The sequence below is a fragment of the Corythoichthys intestinalis genome, chromosome 21 (genome assembly GCF_030265065.1).
Source record: "Corythoichthys intestinalis isolate RoL2023-P3 chromosome 21, ASM3026506v1, whole genome shotgun sequence".
Lineage (NCBI taxonomy): Eukaryota > Metazoa > Chordata > Actinopteri > Syngnathiformes > Syngnathidae > Corythoichthys > Corythoichthys intestinalis.
The window spans coordinates 30393777-30415944 of NC_080415.1; the positions used below are offsets into that span (position 1 = coordinate 30393777).

General features: G+C 39.2%; 1 protein-coding gene across 1 annotated transcript in view; it reads right to left on the bottom strand.

Annotated features, from left to right (window-relative positions):
- Positions 1-22168, bottom strand: part of LOC130909971 (SH3 and cysteine-rich domain-containing protein 2-like) — a 42660-nt gene that overhangs the window by 12414 nt on the left and 8078 nt on the right. Inside the window, exons 2-8 of the mRNA XM_057826946.1 lie at positions 16720-17062; positions 12702-12796; positions 3713-3797; positions 3525-3637; positions 3386-3449; positions 990-1045; positions 776-864 (exon numbers count right to left, since the gene is read on the bottom strand). Coding sequence (XP_057682929.1) covers positions 776-864; positions 990-1045; positions 3386-3449; positions 3525-3637; positions 3713-3797; positions 12702-12796; positions 16720-17062 — 845 coding nt within the window. The remainder of the gene's footprint in view (positions 1-775; positions 865-989; positions 1046-3385; positions 3450-3524; positions 3638-3712; positions 3798-12701; positions 12797-16719; positions 17063-22168) is intronic.

Genomic DNA, 22168 nt, shown 5'->3' on the forward strand with positions numbered 1-22168 from the left:
TCAGATATTAAGATTTGAATGAGGCAAAATAACATGCTTTTTCTCTCAAATGTATTGTTGTAATCATTTGTTTCAGATGTACTGTAATTATTTTCTGTATAAAAATTAATTTGGTGTTCAAAAAGTCTTTTTTCAAACTTGAGTCTTGAAAAAGAGGCGGTTGTCTTATCATCAGGCCCGTCATATATTCGGGCCAATACGGTATTAAGGATTTAGTGTAGGTTTTTGGGCTGTGAAGCGAATTAATGGAATTATAATGTATTCTTATGGGAACATCCTGCTCGACATACGACCATTTCGACTTACAAACAAGGTCCCGGAACGAATTAACTTCGTATGTAGAAGTACCACTGTATCAGCACTTGAGTTGACTTGTGTATAGTCGTTACCTATTCATAAAAATTGAGGACAGTGACAAAATCATGATAATACATAAATAACTTATGTTTGGGCAATATAAATTGTCATATTGCCCAGCAGTGATACATGGATGCGTTCCAACAGGGTTTGTGGTCTGACAGGAGCCACTTACCAGGACTCTCCATCTATTCTATATGTCACTGTTGTAAATGTCACAAGGTGATTTGTTGTGAGGCTTTCATTGCGTACAAGTTACTGGCGGGCGTCATAATATACTTTCAGCAAGTAATAGCCTCTCGCGACACAGCTTTTTGCACTTCACAGCATCCCGCCCAGCTTGTAATGTAATAGCTCATACTAATATTGTCACAACTACAACAGATAATAATATATTTATAATAATAATAGGACTGACTGTAATTCCAAGTCATTGTTCTCCTGAGGCAGAAACTTGTAAAGAGCCACGTAGGTGTGCATTGAATGGATTTCCACACGCTTGGGAGTCTAAAGGAAATAAGATGGATTAATCAAAGGAGAACATGACTAAGACATGGAAGAAGATTAAGATAAAGGAGGAGGAAGTAAAATAAGGAGAGAAAGATCAAGAAGTAGAAGAGCTGAGTGTATACCTTCAAGCTGACTCGTTCTTCAGAATCTGCCTTCTCGCTTTCAGGAGGTGTAAGCACTGGACACACGCACACAAACCCAATGAAGAAGAAAAAAACTGTAAATTAACGAAGTGGACTATAACATTACTACAGTGGTATGAAAAAGTATCTGAACCTGTTGGAATTTCTCACATTCCTGCATAAAATCCCCATCAAATGTGATCTGATCTTTGTCAAAATCACACAGACGAAAAAAACAGTGTCTGCTTTAACTAAAACCACCCAAACATTTATAGGTTTTCATATTTTAATGAGGATAGTATGCAAACAATGACAGAAGGGGGGAAAATAAAACCATCACATTTTATTTTGTGGCCTCCACACCACCCTTTGGCAGCAATAACTTAAACCAGACACTTCCTGTAGCTGCAGATCCGTCTGGCACATCGATTAGGACTAATCTTGGCCCATTCTTCTCTACAAAACTGCTGCAGTTCAGTCAAATTCCTGGGATGTCTGGCACGAATCGCTGTCTTTAGGTCATGCAACAGCATCTCAATGAGGTTCAAGTCTCGACTTTGACTTCGGCCACTCCAGAACGTGTATTTTGTTCTTCTGAAACCATTCTGAAGTTGATTTGCTTCTGTGTTTTGGATCATTGTCTTGTTGCAGCATCTATCCTATTTTTCGCTTCAAATACCTAACAGATAGCCTCAGGTTTTCCAGCAAAACACCCTGATAAACTTGTGAATTCATTCTTCCATTAATGATTTCAAGTTGTCCAGGCCCTGAGGAAGCAAAACAGCCCCAAATCATAATGCTCGCTCCACCATGCTTCAAGGTGGGGATAAGATGTTGATGAGCTGTTCCATTTTTCTCCACACATGACGTTGTGTGTTACTCCCAAACAATTCAACTTTGGTTTCATCAGTCCACAAAATATTTAGCCAAAACTTCTGTGGAGTGTCCAAGTGCCTTTTTGCGAACTTTAAACGAGCAATTATGTTTTTTTTTAGACAGCAGTGGCTTCCTCCGTGGAGTCCTCCCATGAACACCTTTCTTAGCCATAGTTTTACATATAGCTGATGTGTGCACAGAGATATTGGACTGTGCTAGTAATTTCTGTAAGTATTTAGCAGACACTCTCGGGTTCTTTCTTACTTCTCTGAGTAGTCTGCGCTGAACTCTTGGCGTCATCTTTGGGGGACAGCCACTTCTTCGTAGAAAAGCAACAGTGCCAAACTCTCTCCATTTGTAGACAACTTCTCTGACTGTCGATTGATGAACATCCAGACTTTTAGAGATGGTTTTGTATCCTCTCCCAGCTTGATACAAATCAACAATCCTTGATCGCAGGTCTTCAGACAAATCTTTTGACCGAGCCATGATGCACATCAGATAATGTTTCTCATCAATACAATTCTTACCAGGTGTGTGTTTTATAGCGTGCAGGGCAGCTTTAAACCACTCATCAGTGATTGGGCACAGATCAGACTTAAATTGTTTGGTAAAAATTAGGGCTGTCAAACGATTAAAATTTTTAATCGAGTTAATTATAGCTTAAAAATTAATTAATCGTAATTAATCGCAATTCAAACCATCTCTAAAATATGCCATATTTTTCTGTAAATTATTGTTGGAATGGAATGATAAGACACAACATGGATATATACATTCAACATACGGTACATAAGTACTGTATTTCCTTATTATAACAATAAATCAACAAGATAGCATTAACATTATTAACATTCTGTTAAAGCGATCCATGGATAGAAAGACTTGTAGTTCTTAAAAGATAAATGTTAGTACAAGTTATAGAAATTTTACATTAAAACCCCTCTTAATGTTTTCGTTTTAATAAAAATTAGTAAAATTTTCCCTCAAAAAATAAACTAGTAGCCCATCATTTTTTATGTCAATAATTACACAATGCTCATGGGTGCTGAAGCCAATAAAATCAGTCGCACCCAAGCGCCAGCAGAGGGCAAAGAAACTCCAAAAAAACACAAGCAACAAGTGGACACTGCACTGTGCTGTCATTTTAATCCGTTTGAGCGGGGCATGTGCGTTAATTGCGTCAAATATTTTAACGTGATTAATTTAAAAAATTAATTACCGCCCGTTAACGCGATAATTTTGACAGCCCTAGTAAAAATTGGTTTCAATTGCTCTTTAAATCTTCTTAGGAAGAGGGTTCACTTACTTATTTGTCCCCCTTCTGTCATTGTTTGCATGCTATCCTCATTAAAATATGAAAACCTATAAATGTTTGAGTGGTTTTAGTTGAAGCAGACGCTGTTTTTTCATCTGTGTGATTTTGACAAAGATCAGATCACATTTGATGGTGATTTTATGCAGAAATGTGAGAAATTCCAAAAGGTTCAGATACTTTTTCATACCACTGTATAACATACTTCCTGGAATGGTCTCCTCTTCTGCGATTGGTTGATTCTCCAGCTTGTCGGGAAGCTTTTCATCCTATATATAGAAGAAAAGTCATTTTAATTTCATTCAGAGTGGATACATTTTTTTTTAAACTTGCATAACAGCTACCTCATGAAAAGGCGATTCAGAGATGCTACCAAAGCTGCAGCGACTCATCTGGGCCAGTGATGTCCCATAGCGTAACGCTTCGTAAATGGGGTCCACTGTGGTGCTATCGACTTCTACGAGACAACCAACAGTGAAAAATTTGACTTGAATGCGAACATTCCGTCAACCAAACACGCTCCCTCACTCACCCTGCACATCAGGCGCCTCCCTGACGACGCCCAGCGATTCTGTGGTTAGTAGAGGTGAGCTGAAGTTTCGCTTAAAAGCTCCCGTCTGACGAGAGACGGCGTGCGGGGGAAAGACGAGAAGTGACAGGTAAGGAAAAGTGCAGGTGAAAGTGATGTGAGAGTGAAAAGAAGCAGGAAAAAAAGCAACAAAGGCACATTTCTGTGCATAGATTACTGTGAAACGTGGTCAGATGACGTGTTAAAAGAACGCAAATGGATGCAGAGTAAGTTACTGGAATTTAAGCCTGACGTTTCAGTCATTGCTCATTGGACCGTTTAGCAATCCGTTTTGGTACATTGCACAGAAGATGATGTTTTGGCATTTCTAAAGGCCTTCAATGAATCATAACAGCGAAAATGTCATTGCCATTTAACTAAATGACAAGCAATATCAAATTAATTACATTTTGGACATTTTGACTTCATTTCACTACCACGGCGTACGGCCAAAGTCACCCCGAGCCGTAAATAGTCTGGCTGTCCTCCCTCGGGGCAGGCGAGGTCACCCCTGAAAATCAGCCCGATCGGACTGACAGAAAAAAAAGGTCCATAAGATGGAAAAAATAGGATGCGAGTTATTAGCACAGATGCCAAAAGTGTCATTGGTTAGCCAGATGGTCCAACAGTATCTTCTAAGAAAAAGATCTAATGGCCTGATATCCACAAAAACATGACTCTTTTATGTTGATCAAGCGTGACTAAAAATGACCACGCGATTCACTGACAGACTGCAGAAGATCAAGTGTTACAAATATCAATAAGGGCTTTTATTTAGCACAAGGAATAAGTTTAGAACACGAGTCATTTTTTCCTCATACCTTGAAGTTGTTTTGTTTTCTAATAATAATCACGCACAGTAAAAGGCCAACTTCGGGGAGAAAAAGAGACTCCAAATCATGGAAATGCAATGTCTCCACAGGTTATGACTTGAGGCGAAGCCCAGTAGACCTCTTTAATCAAGCTACTGTTCTTTACATTAAATTAACGCTGATGCCACCACTGCAATAATACTCAGCTGCTTTATTGCAATCTTAAATTAAAAACCAAGACGGGCGCACTCTGCTATTGAAAGTGAGCACGCACTCGGGTGTTGTCAGCATTTATTTGCTGCCCTGTTTTAAACGCTCCCTTATTACAAAATGGCCACCTTCGACAAAAATTTGACAGTCATGAAAAAAAAACTCACTTTTCAAGCAAGCATGCAAGCAAGCAGTATAATCGCAATATTCCATTGAATACAATTAAAACATTGCCACTGCCAGCAATCGTTTGATTGTATATCTATTAGGGTTGTCAAAAGTACAGATGTCCCGATCCGATATTTGGATCGGACGCTGATATGGACAAAAAAATGTGCATCGGTATCGGATCGGAACATGGAAAAATTCCGATCCAGACTTCCGATCCAGTTTTTTAAAAAAAATCTGGTGCAGGTTTTCCAGCGCACCGATTTACATAATCCATTCCAGTTTTTGCTTCGGTTTCCCTAAAATCCGGTCCGCATTTTACGGCACACCTTCAACACACTACATTTACATAACCGTCTCCCAATTTACCGAGAGACTTTATCGGTAAAAATGTCAGCTGTTTGGGATCATTTCACCTTAAAGGACGACAAAGACGAAGAGGCAGAGTGCAACATATGCCACAATAAAGTCAAGCGTAGTGGTAAAGCTGTAAGAAGTTTTAATACAGCCAACCTAATCAAGCATGTAGCGAAATACCACCACAAACAATATGAGGAGTATGTTAAGAAAAACCGAAGACAAAAAGAAAGGCCCTGCGCAACTAACACTGGCAGAAACTTTTGCTATGCGTGACAAACTGGCACTCGACAGTCCCAAAGCCCAGGGAATAACAAGAGTCATTGCCGAAGAATTCATTCTGGATGACGAGCCATTATCTCACGTGAGTAAAGACGCACCATCCAACACTTAGAACCACGGTACAACATGCCCAGCCGTCATTACATCCTTGAGCGATTCGGCCGTGGAAGATTCGAGATCGATTCACAAACATCCAAATTCCGATTACTGAAATATGTCAAGTAAAGCGGAACTAATACACAGCGCGGTCTTCGGGACGCAATGAGAAACTGACCGCATTGCGTCCCGAGAGTAAACATCAAGCTTGTCGTAGACCCGGGTAATGCCAATGCTCAACTCACGGCTTTAGCTCAACTCATGCCGCTGGATAAAAAACACAAGAATACCTGACTGCTGCTGACAGCCGCTACAAACTACGTCAACGTCGTTTTACTGGAGATAATAGATATCACATGTATATAGAACTAGATGCTACACGACAGACTGGACTGCGTTAGCAACATTGAAGTATTGAAAACCAGATGCGTTAGTAAACAGCCGCCATCTTAAAGCAGAAGACTTCCCTAGTAGGCTGTTGTGAACCTTCCAAGCGAACCTAATTAACTTTTTATCCAAAATACTCCTATATCGGCAAAATCTTGACTTGAATCTATCTTCAAAACAGTTTTAAAACTTTCACATGTCGAAAGTAGAAGGGAAATTATGGAATAACGGGAGCAATTTTAACAACTTTAACAGTTGATTCGCAAAACTGAATGAATGTAGTTTAAAGCTGCTGATACAGAATGGGGACTTGAGTATTTTATTTACTGTTTTAAAATGTTAACTTGATACTGACATAGTCGTTTATTTAAACCTGTGGGGCTTTTTATACAATTTTTTAAACTAATGCACGAAACATTAAAAGCATCTAATAGCTTGGGGATTTGTGGGATTTTCAACTGAGGTTGTTGGTGTGTTTTACGTTTTTAAGACAGTTTACAATATCATATGCACGTTTTACTGACTGACTATGCCATTTCTGTTTGTTATTTATAATGTTTTGTGTTTGTCACTGAATAAACAGGTCAGTTTCTTGTTACCAACCGTTGTGTGGTATTTAAACACACCTAATTCAGCTGGCTAGTCGTATCAAGAGCACTAAAACCTTTTTCAACATGAGTCTGACAACTAAGTAAGGAGGCTAAATAACTTTAAACTTTAACACATGCTCAGATAGGTCGGTATCGTATCGGCCAGTATCGGTATCGGATCGGAAGTGCAAAACAATATCGGTATCAGATCGGAAGTGCAAAAGCCTGGATCGGGACATCCCTAGTCAAAAGTATTGAAAAGTATCAAAATATCGATACTGAAATGTTGTATCTCTATAAGGTATTTGAGTGCAAAAATATAAATACTCATTTATTTGTTTTTGCTCGACCACAGGTCATCAGAAATGTCTTTTCAAATTTGATTTTGCACTACTTTTGATAGTAATGGAGTATAATTTTGCATTTTCCTTCTTAACACATTGGTTCCCATTGACGGCACTTGACGTCCAAATCCAAATAAGGTAGGAGGGATGGCCACCACTCCTACTTCAAATCATTTGGACATAGACTAGTGATAAACGTATTTAAAGATGATTTTAATTTAGTTTTTATGAGCCACATAATTGGACGTCTGTCACTGTCAATGGCAATGAAAAAGTTCATTTAAAAAAACAATACCATATTGGCCCGAATATAAGACGGCCCTGATTATAAGACGACCCCCTTTTTCAAGACTCAAGTTTGAAAAAATACTTTTTGAACACCAAATTCATTTTTATACAGAAAATAATTACAGTACATCTGAAACAAATTATTATAACAATATATTTGAGAGAAAAAGCATGTTATTTTGCCTCATTCAAATCTTAATATCTGAACATTTAAGTATGTAAACTAAAGTGCAATCACATTTGTAAATGAATGGCTTCTGGTTTTTGAAATATAAATAAACCAATCTATTGTGATAAAACAACAAAATTGCATTTGAACGAATGTTCATTGGCTGCCACCCTCCCACTTCAAATGGATTGGACGTCTACCAGTGATAAACTCATTCCAATTCACAGCAGAAGCTTGTTTTTCAGTTTATTAGTTGTTTGTAGAATATCCTAGAATGATTTTCTGACCAATGTATCAATAATCGTTGTATCGCCATATCGTCAGATCATCGTTATCGTGAGCTTTGTATCGCAAATCGTATCGTATCATGATGTACCAAGAGGTTCCCACTCCTACAGTGAACTCCCTCTTTCTTGCCCTAAACAGTGCTGCGCGCAGCCTCACATTGCACAAATACAAGGACTCAAACGGGACTGCTTATAGCTGCCGGTAAAAATCGATATCAAATTAGTTGGCAACTAATTTATTAATCGATTAGTTTTTGCAGCTTAGTGATAACAGTCTATTGCCGTCAAAGGCACTGAAACACGCTCATTCACCTCCAGTCCTCCTAGTTCAAACGGATTGGACATCAATGAATATAATGAATATTTAATAAGCATATTTCAGGCTGAAGCAGCTCATCCTCACGTCAACGTAAGCACATTTCTACTGTAGGAAGTTATGCGGATGTGCGCTCCTTTCTAAAATGTCTAATCCCCGCTTTGATGAGTGCGCAGCCACCCAAAAGGAAAGCGACGACGGATGCTTCCTTGCCCTCAAATGCGCCAAATTTCACACTGAATTAAACCGGACCAGCTGGTTGGGGGCAGATATTGATTTAGCGATAGAAAAGTCACTCTGTGCCGTACAACTAAACGTGAAGAATTTTCTCGTAAATTCTGCACCTTTTCTAACCTTTACACATTGGTCAGTGTCTTAATCGTCTTTGCGGGGCAGCTTATATTTGCTCTGAAAGGGGACTTGATCCTCTTTGTACAGGATGGGGGAGCTCTGAGGCTAAGCCCATTAGCGAGATTCAAACGCCATTTGCTTGGGAAACCATTGCAGCATCCAGATGCTGGTGGAGCATTCCGTGAGTCACTCTGCTGTTATTACCGTGTGAAAATAGGCATCCACTGAGAAGCAGATTAGTTACTACAACGAAATAAGGAGAATGTGTCCTTGTGCTTATTTGCTGCCTAAATAGGTTACAGTGGAATTTCAAACCGGAGGTAACACTTACAAATACCATACACTATATTTTTGGGGACTATACTGTTTACACAGCGACAACGTTTTGGGGGGCTGAAAACGTCATCCAGTAAGGCTGCAAAACTAATCAATTAAAACTGATTAATAAATTAGTTGCCGACAAATTTGATAGTTGATTTTTGCCGGCAGCTATGAGTAGGGTCCTTGTTTGTGTGTACTGTGAGGCTGCGGGCACGCACGCCAGTGATTAGAGGAACTCAGGTTGGGTTGCTGAATCAATTACAGTGGGGCAAATAAGTATTTAGTCAACCACTAATTGTGCAAGTTCTCCCACTTGAAAATAATTGAGAGGCCTGTAATTGTCAACATGAGTAAACCTCAACCCTGAGAGACAGAATGTGGAAAAAAAAAACAGAAAATCACACTGGTTGATTTTTAAAGAATTTATTTGCAAATCATGGTGGAAAATAAGTATTTGGTCAATCCCAAAAGTTCATCTCAATACTTTGTTATGTACCCTTTGTTGGCAATAACGGAGGCCAAACGTTTTCTGTAACTCTTCACAAGCTTTTCACACACTGTTGCTGGTATTTTGGCCCATTCCTCCATGCAGATCTCCTCCAAAGCAGTGATGTTTTGGGGCTGTCGTTGGGCAGCACAGACTTTCAACTCCCTCCACAGATTTTCTATAGGGTTGAGATCTGGAGACTGGCTAGGCCACTCCAGGACCTTGAAATGCTTCTTTTTTTTTTTTTTTTTTAACAATATTTTTATTGATTATACACATTTTATAGCAACACGACAACACAGAACAAAAAATAAACAAACAAAAACAAAGCAGTCCACAAGTCAAGTAGTTTCACAACTTATTATACCACAGGTAGTTGTACACCCCATTTGTCAATGAAGTCCAATAAAGGTTTCCATATTTGCTCAAAATCATCTGCCTTCCCTCTAACTACATAGGTTAGTTTTTCCAGCATAACAGAGTTGGTCATTTCCTTAATCCAGTGATTTATTGGAGGTGTGTCCATTTTCTTCCAAAATAACGCAACGAGCCTCCTGGCCTGTAGCAGTCCAAAATCAATCAAAGTCTGTTTTTTTTGCAGATCACAAAGTCCCTTGGGTAAATGCCCAGTATAAACAATTTTGCATTATACGGTACATCAATCCCAGCAATATATGACATAATACGTGCCACTTCTGTCCAATATCCTTGAAATGCTTCTTACGAGGCCACTCCTTTGTTGCCCTGGCTGTGTGTTTGGGATCATTGTCATGCTAAAAGACCCACCCACGTCTCATCTTCAATGCCCTTGCTGATGGAAGGAGATTTTCACTCAAAATCTCTCAATACATGGCCCCATTTATTCTTTCCTTTACATAGATCAGTTGTCCTGGTCCCTTTGCAGAAAAACAGCCCCAAAGCATGATGTTTCCACCCCCATGCTTCACAGTGGGTATGGTGTTCTTCGGATGCAATTCAGTTTCTCCTCCAAACACGAGAACCTGTATTTCTACCAAAAAGTTCTATTTTGATTTCATCTGACCATAACACATTTTCCCAGTCCTCTTCTGGATCATCCAAATGCTCGCTAGAGAACCGCAGACGGGCCTGGACGTGTACTTTCTTCAGCAGAGGGACACGTCTGGCTGTGCAGGATTTGAGTCCCTGGCGGCGTATTGTGTTACTGATAGTAGGCTATGTTACTGTGGTCCCAGCTCTCTGTAGGTCATTCAATAGGTCCCCCCATGTGGTTCTGGGATTTTTGCTCACCGTTCTTGTTATCATTTTGATGCCACGGGGTGCATGGAGCCCCAGATCGAGGGAGATTATCAGTGGTCTTGTATGTCTTCATTTTCTAATAATTGCTCCCACAGTTGATTTCTTTACACCAAACGTTTTACCTATTGAGGATTCAGTCTTCCCAGCCTGGTGCAAGTCTACAATTTTGTCTCTGGTGTCTTTCGACAGCTCTTTGGTCTTAGCCATAGTGGAGTTATGAGTGTGACTGACTGAGTTGTGGACAGGTGTCTTTTATACCGATAATGAGTTAAAACAGGTGCCATTAATACAGATAACGAGTGGAGCCTCGTTAGACCTCGTTAGAAGAAGTTAGACCCCTTTGACAGCCAGAAATCTTGCTTGTTTGTAGGTGACCAAATACTTATTTTCCACTCTAATTTGGAAATAAATTATTTTTATTTATTTATTTTTATTTATTTATTTATTTATTTTCCCTTCAGGCATGACAATCCAAACAAACAAACAAACAGCATTTATATGTGTTTACAATTAATTCAACCCGAAAAGAAAAGGGCTGACGGGAGAAGCCGAAGCTTATTGAAACCCGTCCCCAGTATACCATAAAGGATGCAGAAAATATCAAATATCAAATTTTTGACATTCAGATTTCGTAATGATCACAATTTTTTTTTTTTAAAATAATAACCATCCCCTCTGATTGTTCATTTTCCCAATAGTCCATAGTCGATCAATGTGCTCGTTTTGTTGATAAGATCCAGTAGACTAGTTCATAATTTAGTACTTAGTTTATTCAGTTGATTCAATCCAGAAGATAGGGAATAGCTGAGGACCGATGGTAGGCCGTGTCCGCCACACTCCTTTTATTGACTTAATCCTAGTCGCAGTTTTTGTTCCTTGCTGACTCCCGACGAACATTCATCTCAAGGTTGCGCAGCTTCGTAGTAGGTTGCATCGCCATTTCGGTTGTGGACTCATGGCCTGGGGGACTGGCGTCGCTAGGTCCTTCAGAAGGACCGTCCCAGCGATCACTGTCCCACCTGGCACAATCAGAAGCTGCCAGCAGCGCACCATAAGGAAAGCCGACATCGAAGGATCAAACATCCTCGATATCGTTCCTCTTCGAGTGTGGTCAGACACAGCGGCCGCCATCTACCCCAGCTATCCTCCACAATATCCAGACGTAAAAATGTTTTCCAGGCAGGCAGGACAGTGGCCAATCGACCAGTCCCATGTCGTTACAAATTTGAAGAATTTGAAGTCAGTTGTCCGTGCATTTACAGCCAACAGATGATATGACCTTGTGAGTTCTGTTTGCATTGGCTTTGAGTTCCCTTTGTTTTTTTTTGTCTTCCATTGTTTTGGGTACACTTCCAGCTTTGAGTTGCCACCCAGACATTATTTAACATTTGTACAAACCAGACATTATTTAAATATATGTTAAAGGCTGAAGAATGTCATCTATTATAAGTTTTATAAGCCTCATGTCCAAGGTTTTGTTTCCCAATGTCCCGACCAGATGCCTTATCTCAGTGTCCTTCACATGGTAACATTTGTACAGTTCTTATTATGTCCGAGTTAGCTTGAGTCAGCAACATAATTATTTAATAAGGTTTAAAAATCAAACAATGTGTTTTTCTGTTTTTTTCCACATTCTGTCTCTCATGGTTGAGGTTTACCCATGTTGACAATTACAGGCCTCTCTAATCTTTCAAGTAGGGGATCTTGCACAATTGGTGGTTGACTAAATACTTATTTGCCCCACTGTATATGACCAGGCTGCTATGCTAGGGATATGGATGACATCCATCACCAAGTTCATTAAGCACTATGGGGATTTTAAAAGGAGTACGTCGGCAGGAAGCTTAGATATAAAAGGTAAAGTGAATTTTACTTTTTTCCATCTTTGTAGTTGTTGTTTGTAAAATAAAGTTCTTTTGTTGTTTCAGACTAGCTGTGAACAGACCAGCGAGACTTTCGATACTGGTTTTTATATGAATGACGAAAGCACAGCATATATATGAGACGATGCAACTGGGCATGTTGATGATATAAATTTTGTTAATAAATACATTTTTTATCAATAAAATGCTTCCATGTAAAATCTCTCTATGTAAAATACAGTCAGATAGTAAAATGTGGCCTGTATGTGTATCTTTTCAGATTTTCATTCAAATTTGGTATTGTGGCTTTTTGTCATGTGCAAAATTCACAGTACTAAGAATGACTACCTTGCCATTGCATGGTTGCTGGGACAGCTCCGACGAGCACCAAAGATGAGCCGCCATCTTGCAGGATTTGCACCGCAGTCCTTGCTTGGAGTTGCCTGCGTAGACATCCGCATGGCTAACTTAATTACATTTACAGAAATCAAAGAGAGAGACTGATCGTAGACGCGTCGGGCTTGAATAGCGCAGATGACGATGGCCCTGGAGTAACATTTATCAGCGCTGCTTTGGAGACGGTGTCTGCACAGAGATTTGTGGACTGACAACAAAGCACAAATCAACTTTGTTTGTTCCGGGAAGGAGAGAAAAGGACAAATAATCCCCTTAAAAGGCAAAAAGTCTGAGGTAAATCTGGCAAAAAAAACTTTTTTTCAAATCTATTTAACTGATAGCTTTAAGAACCAATCTGGACTGAAGATTAAAGGAAAATGAGCATAAATCAATATTTTATGAAATTAAGAAGTTATGAACAACAAAAGGTTGACTCTTCTTGGCTGTCATTTTGTTTATTTTCAGATGGATTAAACAACATTTCGGCTTTCAGCGGCTGTGTGAAGGACGGATAGTAATAAGGTAATGAATCCAGTCGTGGCTATGATGGTTAGCAACTGTGTGGCTTAGTGTAGCTATGCCCCCCGCCCCACCCAAACTCGTCACGCCAGCGAGTGAACGCCGCGCCAATGTTTATTCTGTATATCCTGGTAGCCTTCTTTTTTCCCTCCTCAGACAAAACTTTTTGTCTCTGTTGCTCTGCCATCTTTGCAGAATTTGCGCGAAACCGTTCACATCGACTTCAGTCCCTACAATGAATGGGAAAAGAGGGAAGTGACATATGCTGTAAAGCAGTCAGCACATTTGTAGTTTTTTTGTGTGGCAGGGTTCCTGCCACCCACCTCAAAGTTCATTAGTGCCGGTGAAAGCGATACAGACCCCCTCAAGATATAAAAGAGGTTTCATTCAACTAGTTTTCAGTCGACATATTATCAAAAATGTTATGAAAATATTTTATAACGGTTGAAAAGTTACCAAGTTTTGCTTTAACTCGTCTGCAACCTAACGAAACATAGGATTAGGAATGATTTAACTATGAAAATCAAGTGACTAATCACGATTAACTAATGTAATCGATCAAAAGCCCTCATTTGTTGTACAATCTTTGGATGCTTTGTTGTTGGCTTGTTGCTGAATGTGTCAGTCCATTTTTTTACCTCAAACACACGTTTGATTGGCTGATGACACCAACACACTCACGCACTCACAGCCCAGACAGACATACAACATGTCGACAACATGCTCCGCCCCCCTTCGAAGACGAGGGATATTAGAATTTTATTCAAGCCAGCAGCAGCAGCAGCAGCAGCAGCAACCACTGTAAGTAATGTAGAAATACATCAATGTTGTGGAAGTGGGGAACAAAGCACTAATTTTGCTACTGAAAGTCCGACCTGCATCAGAGTTAGCATAACGTTAAACTGTAAAAGTTTGCTGACCTGCAAAACTCGAGTAGGAAGCTACTTAGAGAGAAGTGTCCTTCAGTATGTTTTCTACTGTTAACGTTAATTGTGAGAAATTTAGTGAACCAAGGTTTAACCCTTCTCTCCAATTTTCATTTTTATTTTATTGTATATATGTGGTCTTAAAGCAGCCCAAAGGAGCTTTCAATTTGTTGTTTTTTTGTCAAGTTTGGTTGTGTTTGTGGACAAAAGCAGTTGTGTTTTACCTGAAGGAAGGCTCCATTTTTAATTATTTTTGTTATACGCTATGATCATTTTCCAGTTATATTTAATTTATTTATTTTAGGGCTGTCAAACGATTAAAATTTTTAATCAAGTTAATTACAGCTTAAAAATTAATTAATCGTAATTAATCGCAATTCAAACCATCTATAAAATATGCCATATTTTTCTGTAAATTATTGTTGGAATGGAAAGATAAGACACAAGACGGATATATACATTCAACATACGGTACATACGTAAGTTCTGTATTTGTTTATTATAACAATAAATCAACAAGATGGCATTAACATTATTAACATTCTGTTAAAGCGATCCATGGATAGAAAGACTTGTAGTTCTTAAAAGATAAATGTTAGTAGAAGTTTTATTTAATTTTATATTAAAACCCCTCTTAATGGTTTCGTTTTATTAAAAATTTGCAAAATTTTCAATCAAAAAATAAACTAGTAGCTCACCATTGTTGATGTCAATAATTACACCATGCTCACTCATGGTACTAACCCATAAAATCAGTTGGACCCAAACGCCAGCAGAGGGCGCGAAACACCAAAAAACAAGTGACAAGCAGACATTACACTGTACTGTCATTTTAGTTTTTTTGAGCGGGGCATGTGCGTTAATTGTAGGGCTGCAGCTATCGAATATTTTAGTAATCGAGTAATTGACTGAAAATTCTATCGATTAATCGAGTAATCGGATAAAAAAAATATATTTTTAGGTGAAGAGCAATTATAGATATACATGAGAAAACAAGACATTTTATCATTTTCAGTCAATCAATGTCTTTATTTTTTATGTATATTGTTGAAAACAGCCAGCAATTGCATCTCAGATGTAACTAGAATTTAAAAAAAAGACTAATTCACTATATATATATATATATATATATATATATATATATATATATATATATATATATATATATATATATATATATACATACACACACCTAAAAATGCCTTTACGCTTGATAACACACATCACTTAAAAGTTACGATTTTTTCCCACGTTTTTCAGTTGAATTTCTATTTGTGTCAAGCCATTTTTAAGTTCTAGTAAAGTTTTAAGTTAGTCTAAACTGCAAGTCCTGATAGGATTTAGAACTTTTGCAGTGTTCAAAATAAATGTATGATACAGGCTGTATTGGAGCACATTAGGGACTAGTGCTACTTGGTGTTTTATCCAGCAATGACTACTGAGCTAAAATTGATAGTTAGCATTATTGAGTTTTTATTTGACACCCTCATCACTCCACAACGCTATGTTATGTTAAAGCCTGTATGTAAGACACGTTAGCCACGCATCGAAAGTGGTCTTAATTAATAGAAACCTAGCCCTCCGCAGGGCTAACGTTACGTGAGCTAGTAGTGACAGTAACGTTAATCTTATATATTAGCGCTTAGCGCTCTTTATTAGCGCTTAGCGCTCTTTATTAGCGCTTAGCGCTCTACTGCTTTAAGATGGCGGCTGTTTGCTAACGCTGCCCAGACGCGGCCTAGTCTGTCATTTAGCATCTAGTTCAACATGCATGTGATCTCTATGAGACTCATCAGAGCTACCTGCAACTAACGTAGTATGTGCAGGCTAGTATTTAGCAACGTCGGAGTCGTTTGTAGTGGCTGTCTGCTGCAGTAAGTTTTTTTTTTTTTGCTTCTTCCTCTACGCACGTGACATCAGCGCGTTGTCCCGCATTAAAAGTAGTCCGAGCAAAACGTGATGCTTAGAGCTGTCAAAATAAACGAATACTCGAGGTGAATAAAATTACTCGGATCAGTTTTTAAACTCGAGTTACTCGAGTTGCTCGAGTATTCGTTTCAGCTCTAGTTAATTGCGTCATATATTTAAACGTGATTAGTTCAAAAAATTAATTACCGCCCGTTAACGCGATAATTTTGACAGCCCTAATTTATTTAGACAGTGTTGAGTGGTCTTCAGACAATTGTTTATTTTTTTGCATTAAGAGATTATTGTGTGTGTTAATATAATTTAAATTCTGTTCAAGTATTGCAATTTTTAAATTTGCACACAAAAATTTTTTTTTAGACATTTTAAGTTTTCAAAATGTTTCTTTAGTAGTTTTTGAAAACAAATGAATCAAATGATGTATCACTTGAACTAATACATATGAAAGTTCATCATCATCATATAGCCTTTAAATAATTAGGTTCATATTCGTGAGAAATGTTGCTCTGACCCCCGTTCACCAAATCTGTATGGTCTTATTAATGTCCCAAACCTATGCCCTTGCATCCAATGGCAATGAAACATAATTATCCACGTACCTTGTATGACATGTTTACATCTCTCGCAGTTGGTGGGCCTACGGAACACGTGCTCGTGGAAACTGTGCGTCTTGACTGGCGCCACAGACTGAACTTTGGGCAACGACGGGCTGACGATTGGCGAGTGAGACAGCGACGGGATGGGGCTGACGGCCGGCGAGAGCGAGGGCGATCGCTCGTAGGCCAGAGGCGACTCGGACGGAGCGGGCGGCGGTGAAGGCGGGGGGGCGATGATGAGCGTGCATGGGGGCCTTGGGTCGCCGTTGCTCCGCTGGAAGAAGTTGTCCACACTCTTACTGCGCATCACCGACTTGAAGGAGAGGGAGCGCTTCAGACGCTGCAACTGCAAGGAAATTGAACATGAGCCACATGCTGCTTCATCAAATAATTATCTAACCGCATGCTTGTGTAAAAATCCCAAGTGACCACGCATGACTTTGAATCAAGAACAAGAACTTTTGTCCGTTTTTCATGGAACGTCCTTGCTCACTCATGATTTTTCCTCCTCGACCTCGTCTCTGCTCCTGACTTCACAAATTTGCCATCCCTTGCGAGCGGACGCCGATCGATGGGCCTTTTAAAAATTCACGTTTGATTGGTTTCATCGAGCGGACACGCCCGCCTGCGCCGGACGCGGCGTGTTTATCCGCAAATCTGCCTCTTTTCATCTCGTCGCGGCTACAAGAAAAAAGGAGGTGATGAGGTTAAGGCTTACTTTGTAACCCGGAGCAAACAGCCCAGTGGATATTATTGAGCAGGTAGCTGCTCTTCTTCCTCTTAGAGCGTAGATGCCAATTAGTGTGAGTGATGAAGAGCTGCTGACCCACTTTTTTACAGCACCTTGGTGTAAAGATTAAAAAATATATAAAAGCACATTCTATTCGCAGAAAAATGCACACTTACTTCAATGGATGCCTCCGAAGTACATTTAACTTATTGCCTGCAATTGACGGCGCTAGACGTCCAATCCATTTAGACTGGAAGAGGTTGTTTGTCATGTACAGTTGTGGTCAAATGTTTACATACACTTGTGAAGAACATAATGTCATGGCTCTCTTGAGTTTCCAGTTATTTCTACAACTCTGATTTTTCTCCAATAGAGTGATTGGAACAGATACTTCTTTGTCACAAAAAACATTCATGAAGTTTGGTTCTTTTATGACTTTATTATGGGTTAGCAGAAAAAGTGATCAAATCTGCCGGGTCAAAAATATACATACAGCAACACGAATTAGCAATTTCTTGTGAGTGATTATTGACTTGAACAATCATTGACTTGAACAAGTCAGGAAAGTCACTTGGAGCCATTTCAAAGCAGCTGCAGGTACCAAGAGCAACAGTGCAAACAATTGTTTGTAAGTATAAAGTGCATGGCACTGTTTTGTCACTGCCACGATCAGGAAGAAAACGCAAGCTATCACCTGCTGCTGAGAGAAAATTGATCAGGAGGGTGAAGATTCAACCGAGAATCACCAAAAAGCAGATCTGCCAAGAATTAGAAGCTGCTGGAACACAGGTGTCAGTGTCCACAGTCAAGCGTGTTTTGTATCTCCATGGACTGAGAGGCTGCCGTGCAAGAAGGAAGCCCTTGCTCCAAAAGCGGCACCTTAAGGCTCGACTGAAGTTTGCTGCTGATCACATGGACAAAGATAAGACCTTCTGGAGGAAAGTTTCGCGGTCAGACGAAACAAAAATCGAGCTGTTTGGCCACAATGCCCAGCAATATGTTTGGAGGAGAAAAGGTGAGGCCTTTAACCCCAAGTACACCATGCCTACCGTCAAGCACGGTGGTGATAGTATTATGCTGTGGGGCTGTTTTGCTACCAATGGAACTGGTGCTTTGAAGAGAGTAAATGGGATAATAAAGAAGGAGGATTACCTTCCAATTCTTCAAGATAACCTAAAGTCATCAGCCCGAAGATTGGGTCTTGGGCGCAGTTGGGTGTTCCAACAAGACAATGACCCCAAACACACATCAGAAATGGTAATGGAATGGCTAAATCAGGCTAGAATTAAGGTTTTCGAATGGCCTTCCCAAAGTCCTGACTTAAACCCCATTGAGAACTTGTGGACAATGCTGAAAAAACAAGTCCATGTCAGAAAGCCATCAAATTTAACTGAACTGCACCAATTCTGTCAAGAGGAGTGGTCAAAGATTCAACCAGAAGCTTGCCAGAAGCTTGTGGATGGCTACCAAAAGCGCCTAATTGAAGTGAAAATGGCCAAGAGACATGTTACCAAATATTAGCGCTGCTATATGTATATTTTTGACCCAGCAGATTTGATCACTTTTTTCTGTTCACCCATGATAAAGTTATAAAAGAACCAAACTTCATGAATGTTTTTTGTGACAAAGAAGTATCTGTTCCAAACACTCTATCAGAGAAAAATCAGAGTTGTAGAAATAACTGGAAACTCAAGAGAGCCATGACATTATGTTCTTCGCAAGTGTATGTACACTTTTGACCATAGCTGTAGGCCATTCTTGTGCAACAAATGTTAATAGTTTGGCCTACATGACCCAAAATGTACAGTCCCTGATATGTCTTGTCGCTTATCCATTTTGTAGAAACAATTGCTAATAACCTGACTTTTAATTATTCCGTTGGTTTCAGAAATGGCTCATATGAAAGCTAAGACCCTCCCAAATGATGTTGAATGTCCAAAAATATATTTGTTACAATGAAAAAAGATTTATCATTTAGGACATAAAGGTCCAATTTTGGCAAGACAAAAGTTTTGTCGCCTACAGAAAGTAGTGTGAAAATCGAACAAAAAATGTATTTCAAATACAAAAATATGTTACATAACATATGTGAATTAAGTATTGGTGCTGTGAGATCCAAATTTAATGTGTTACTGAATGCTGCTATCACAGGTCACCTTACTTATACTGCAAGAGTATCACTATTCCAAGTCTTTTTTATATTGTGTTTTTATTGTGTACATACTTTTTTAATCCATTCTTTGTGTGTGTGTGCACTCCATTGTGGCAGCTTTGAATCTCATGACACTGTGTCATGACAATAAAGGTGTTCTATTCTATTCTGAAAAGTTAAAATGAGTGAGCAGTTTTGCGTCATTATGATGTAAAAGTGGCAGTAATGTTTATCATTTTTTTAGCAATGCTAGTTTGATAAAAGTGTGCCTACATTTTCAGTGGCAAATTGCAATGATGTGAAAAGTCAACTAATCCTTTCACATACTTTATCTACTTTTCTGTTTTTCTATCCCAAATACATACAGTATATGATTTTTGTGAAAGCAACATATGTTCAACTGCCGATTACTAAAAAGAATGAATCATTTAAAGGAGAGATTTTTGTTGGAGATTAAGGACAAGAGTCTAATCTTCAATTAGATAATCTATGTGTTTATATACAGATATCACTTGAGTTTGGCTTTTTTGAAAATTACTGCCATAAGAGACCTTAGTGGGAATTACATTATAGGGGAAAATACATTTGCTGTTTCTACTAGGGTTGTTTCGATCATGTTTTTTTGCTCCCAATCCGATCCCGATCGTTTTAGTTTGAGTATCTGCCGATCCCGATATTTCCCGATCGGATTGCTTTTTTTTGGGCTCCCGATTCAATTCCAATCATACCCGATAATTTTTCCCGATCATATACATTTTGGCAATGCATTAAGAAAAAAATGAATAAAACTCGGACGAATATATACATTCAACATACAGTACATAAGTACTGTATTTGTTTATTATGACAATAAATCCTCAAGACGGCATTTACATCATTAACATTCTTTCTGTGAGAGGGATCCACGGATAGAAAGACTTGGAATTCTTAAAGGATAAATGTGACTTTGTATATTGTGACTAAATATTGCCATCTAGTGTATTTGTTGAGCTTTCAGTAAATGATACTGTAGCCATTTAACTGTTCTGCCCAAATGCATGATGGGAAGTGCAGCCATGACTGTGCGTAGTGGCACCAATTAATATCTCTTCTCTGCATTGGGAAATAACATAGGGTGTTAAGAAAAAAATCAACTACTACCTTTCTTCCCCACATTGCTATCCCACAATATTTTTGATTGTTGAGAGAGGGATTTTAAGGCTTTAGCCAATTGCAAAAAGGCTCCAAAGACTGCTAAAATTAACTCCACTCATTTTACGCTGCCTTTTAGCTCTATATATAGGTATAACAGCGCCATTATAGATTGAACGCGAAGATGCGTAAGTGGGTCGTGCAGCGCATGCGTTAATTGCGGTAAATATTCTAACGTGATTAAATTTTTTTTTTTTAATTACCGCTGTTAACGCGATAAATTTGATAGCCCTACTTTAAGCCAAAACTAAAGACTCTGGATGAGTGTAAGACATTTTGTCTGTAACGTTAAATACAATTAGAAAACGATTTAATTAAAAAATATATATATATTAAAAAAAGGCATGTCCGATATTTTTTTTGCCGACTTTGAAAATGACGTGATCGGACCCGATCGATCGGCATCCCGATTGGTCGGGACATCTTTAGTTCCTACCACTTGAATGTTATTTTTTTAGGTTATGTAAGGAACAATTCCCACTTGGATGTAGTGCAGCAGTTACCTGTCCTTACAGAAAAAGTACTTTGCTCATGCTGGCATGACATGGTGATTTTATATATACAGCAGCCCTTGCACGTCATTTCAAGTGAGTTGGCATAAAATGCAGTGCTTGAATTTGAAGAGAACCTCCTCAGAGGATAGAGAGCAAAAGAGCGAGCGCGGTGACAACGCCGCTTCCTGAGCCCGGCTTGCTGCATTTGGGCTGCTGCTGCTTGTTCAGCGGATTTGTGCAAGGAGGTTGAGCCGCTTGTCAGCGTTGACTGCTTTCTGTCAAATACTAAGTGGATATTTTTTTTCTTTTCCTGGCTAAAGTTAAGGCAGCAATGTTGTGAATATTATCAGCATTGCCAATGTTGCACTTTCAAACACCTTTCATTCTGTGGCTAGAAATTTACAGCCAGCAGTAATAACATCTCCTCTCACAGATGAAATGTATCATGAATAATGCATAAAAAGCCCATTAATTTGCTGCAAAATAGCCTCAGAGGATTTAACGAGTGGAACCAAGCAAGACTATTTTGGAAGCGAAGTTTACGCTCAGAGGCTTCGGCGCTCTCCATGGTTTGCACAGAAGGTCGTTCGCCCGTCAAACCGGGCCCTGGTGGCTGGTTGGAACCACACCAAATGAGGTCACCTTTGATTTAACACTCAGGTTCCACGCCGAGACTAATCGCTTTGCACCCGGCATGAACTGCGAGCGTGCGCCTGGCATGATACTACACATGCCAGATTACAAAAACCCAAGACATGTGACCACGCAAATGGCATTCAGAGAATAGTAAGCAATGTATACAGTGGTATGAAAAAGTATCTGAACCTTTTGGAATTTCTCACATTTCTGCATAAAATTACCATCAAATGTGATCTGACCTTTGTT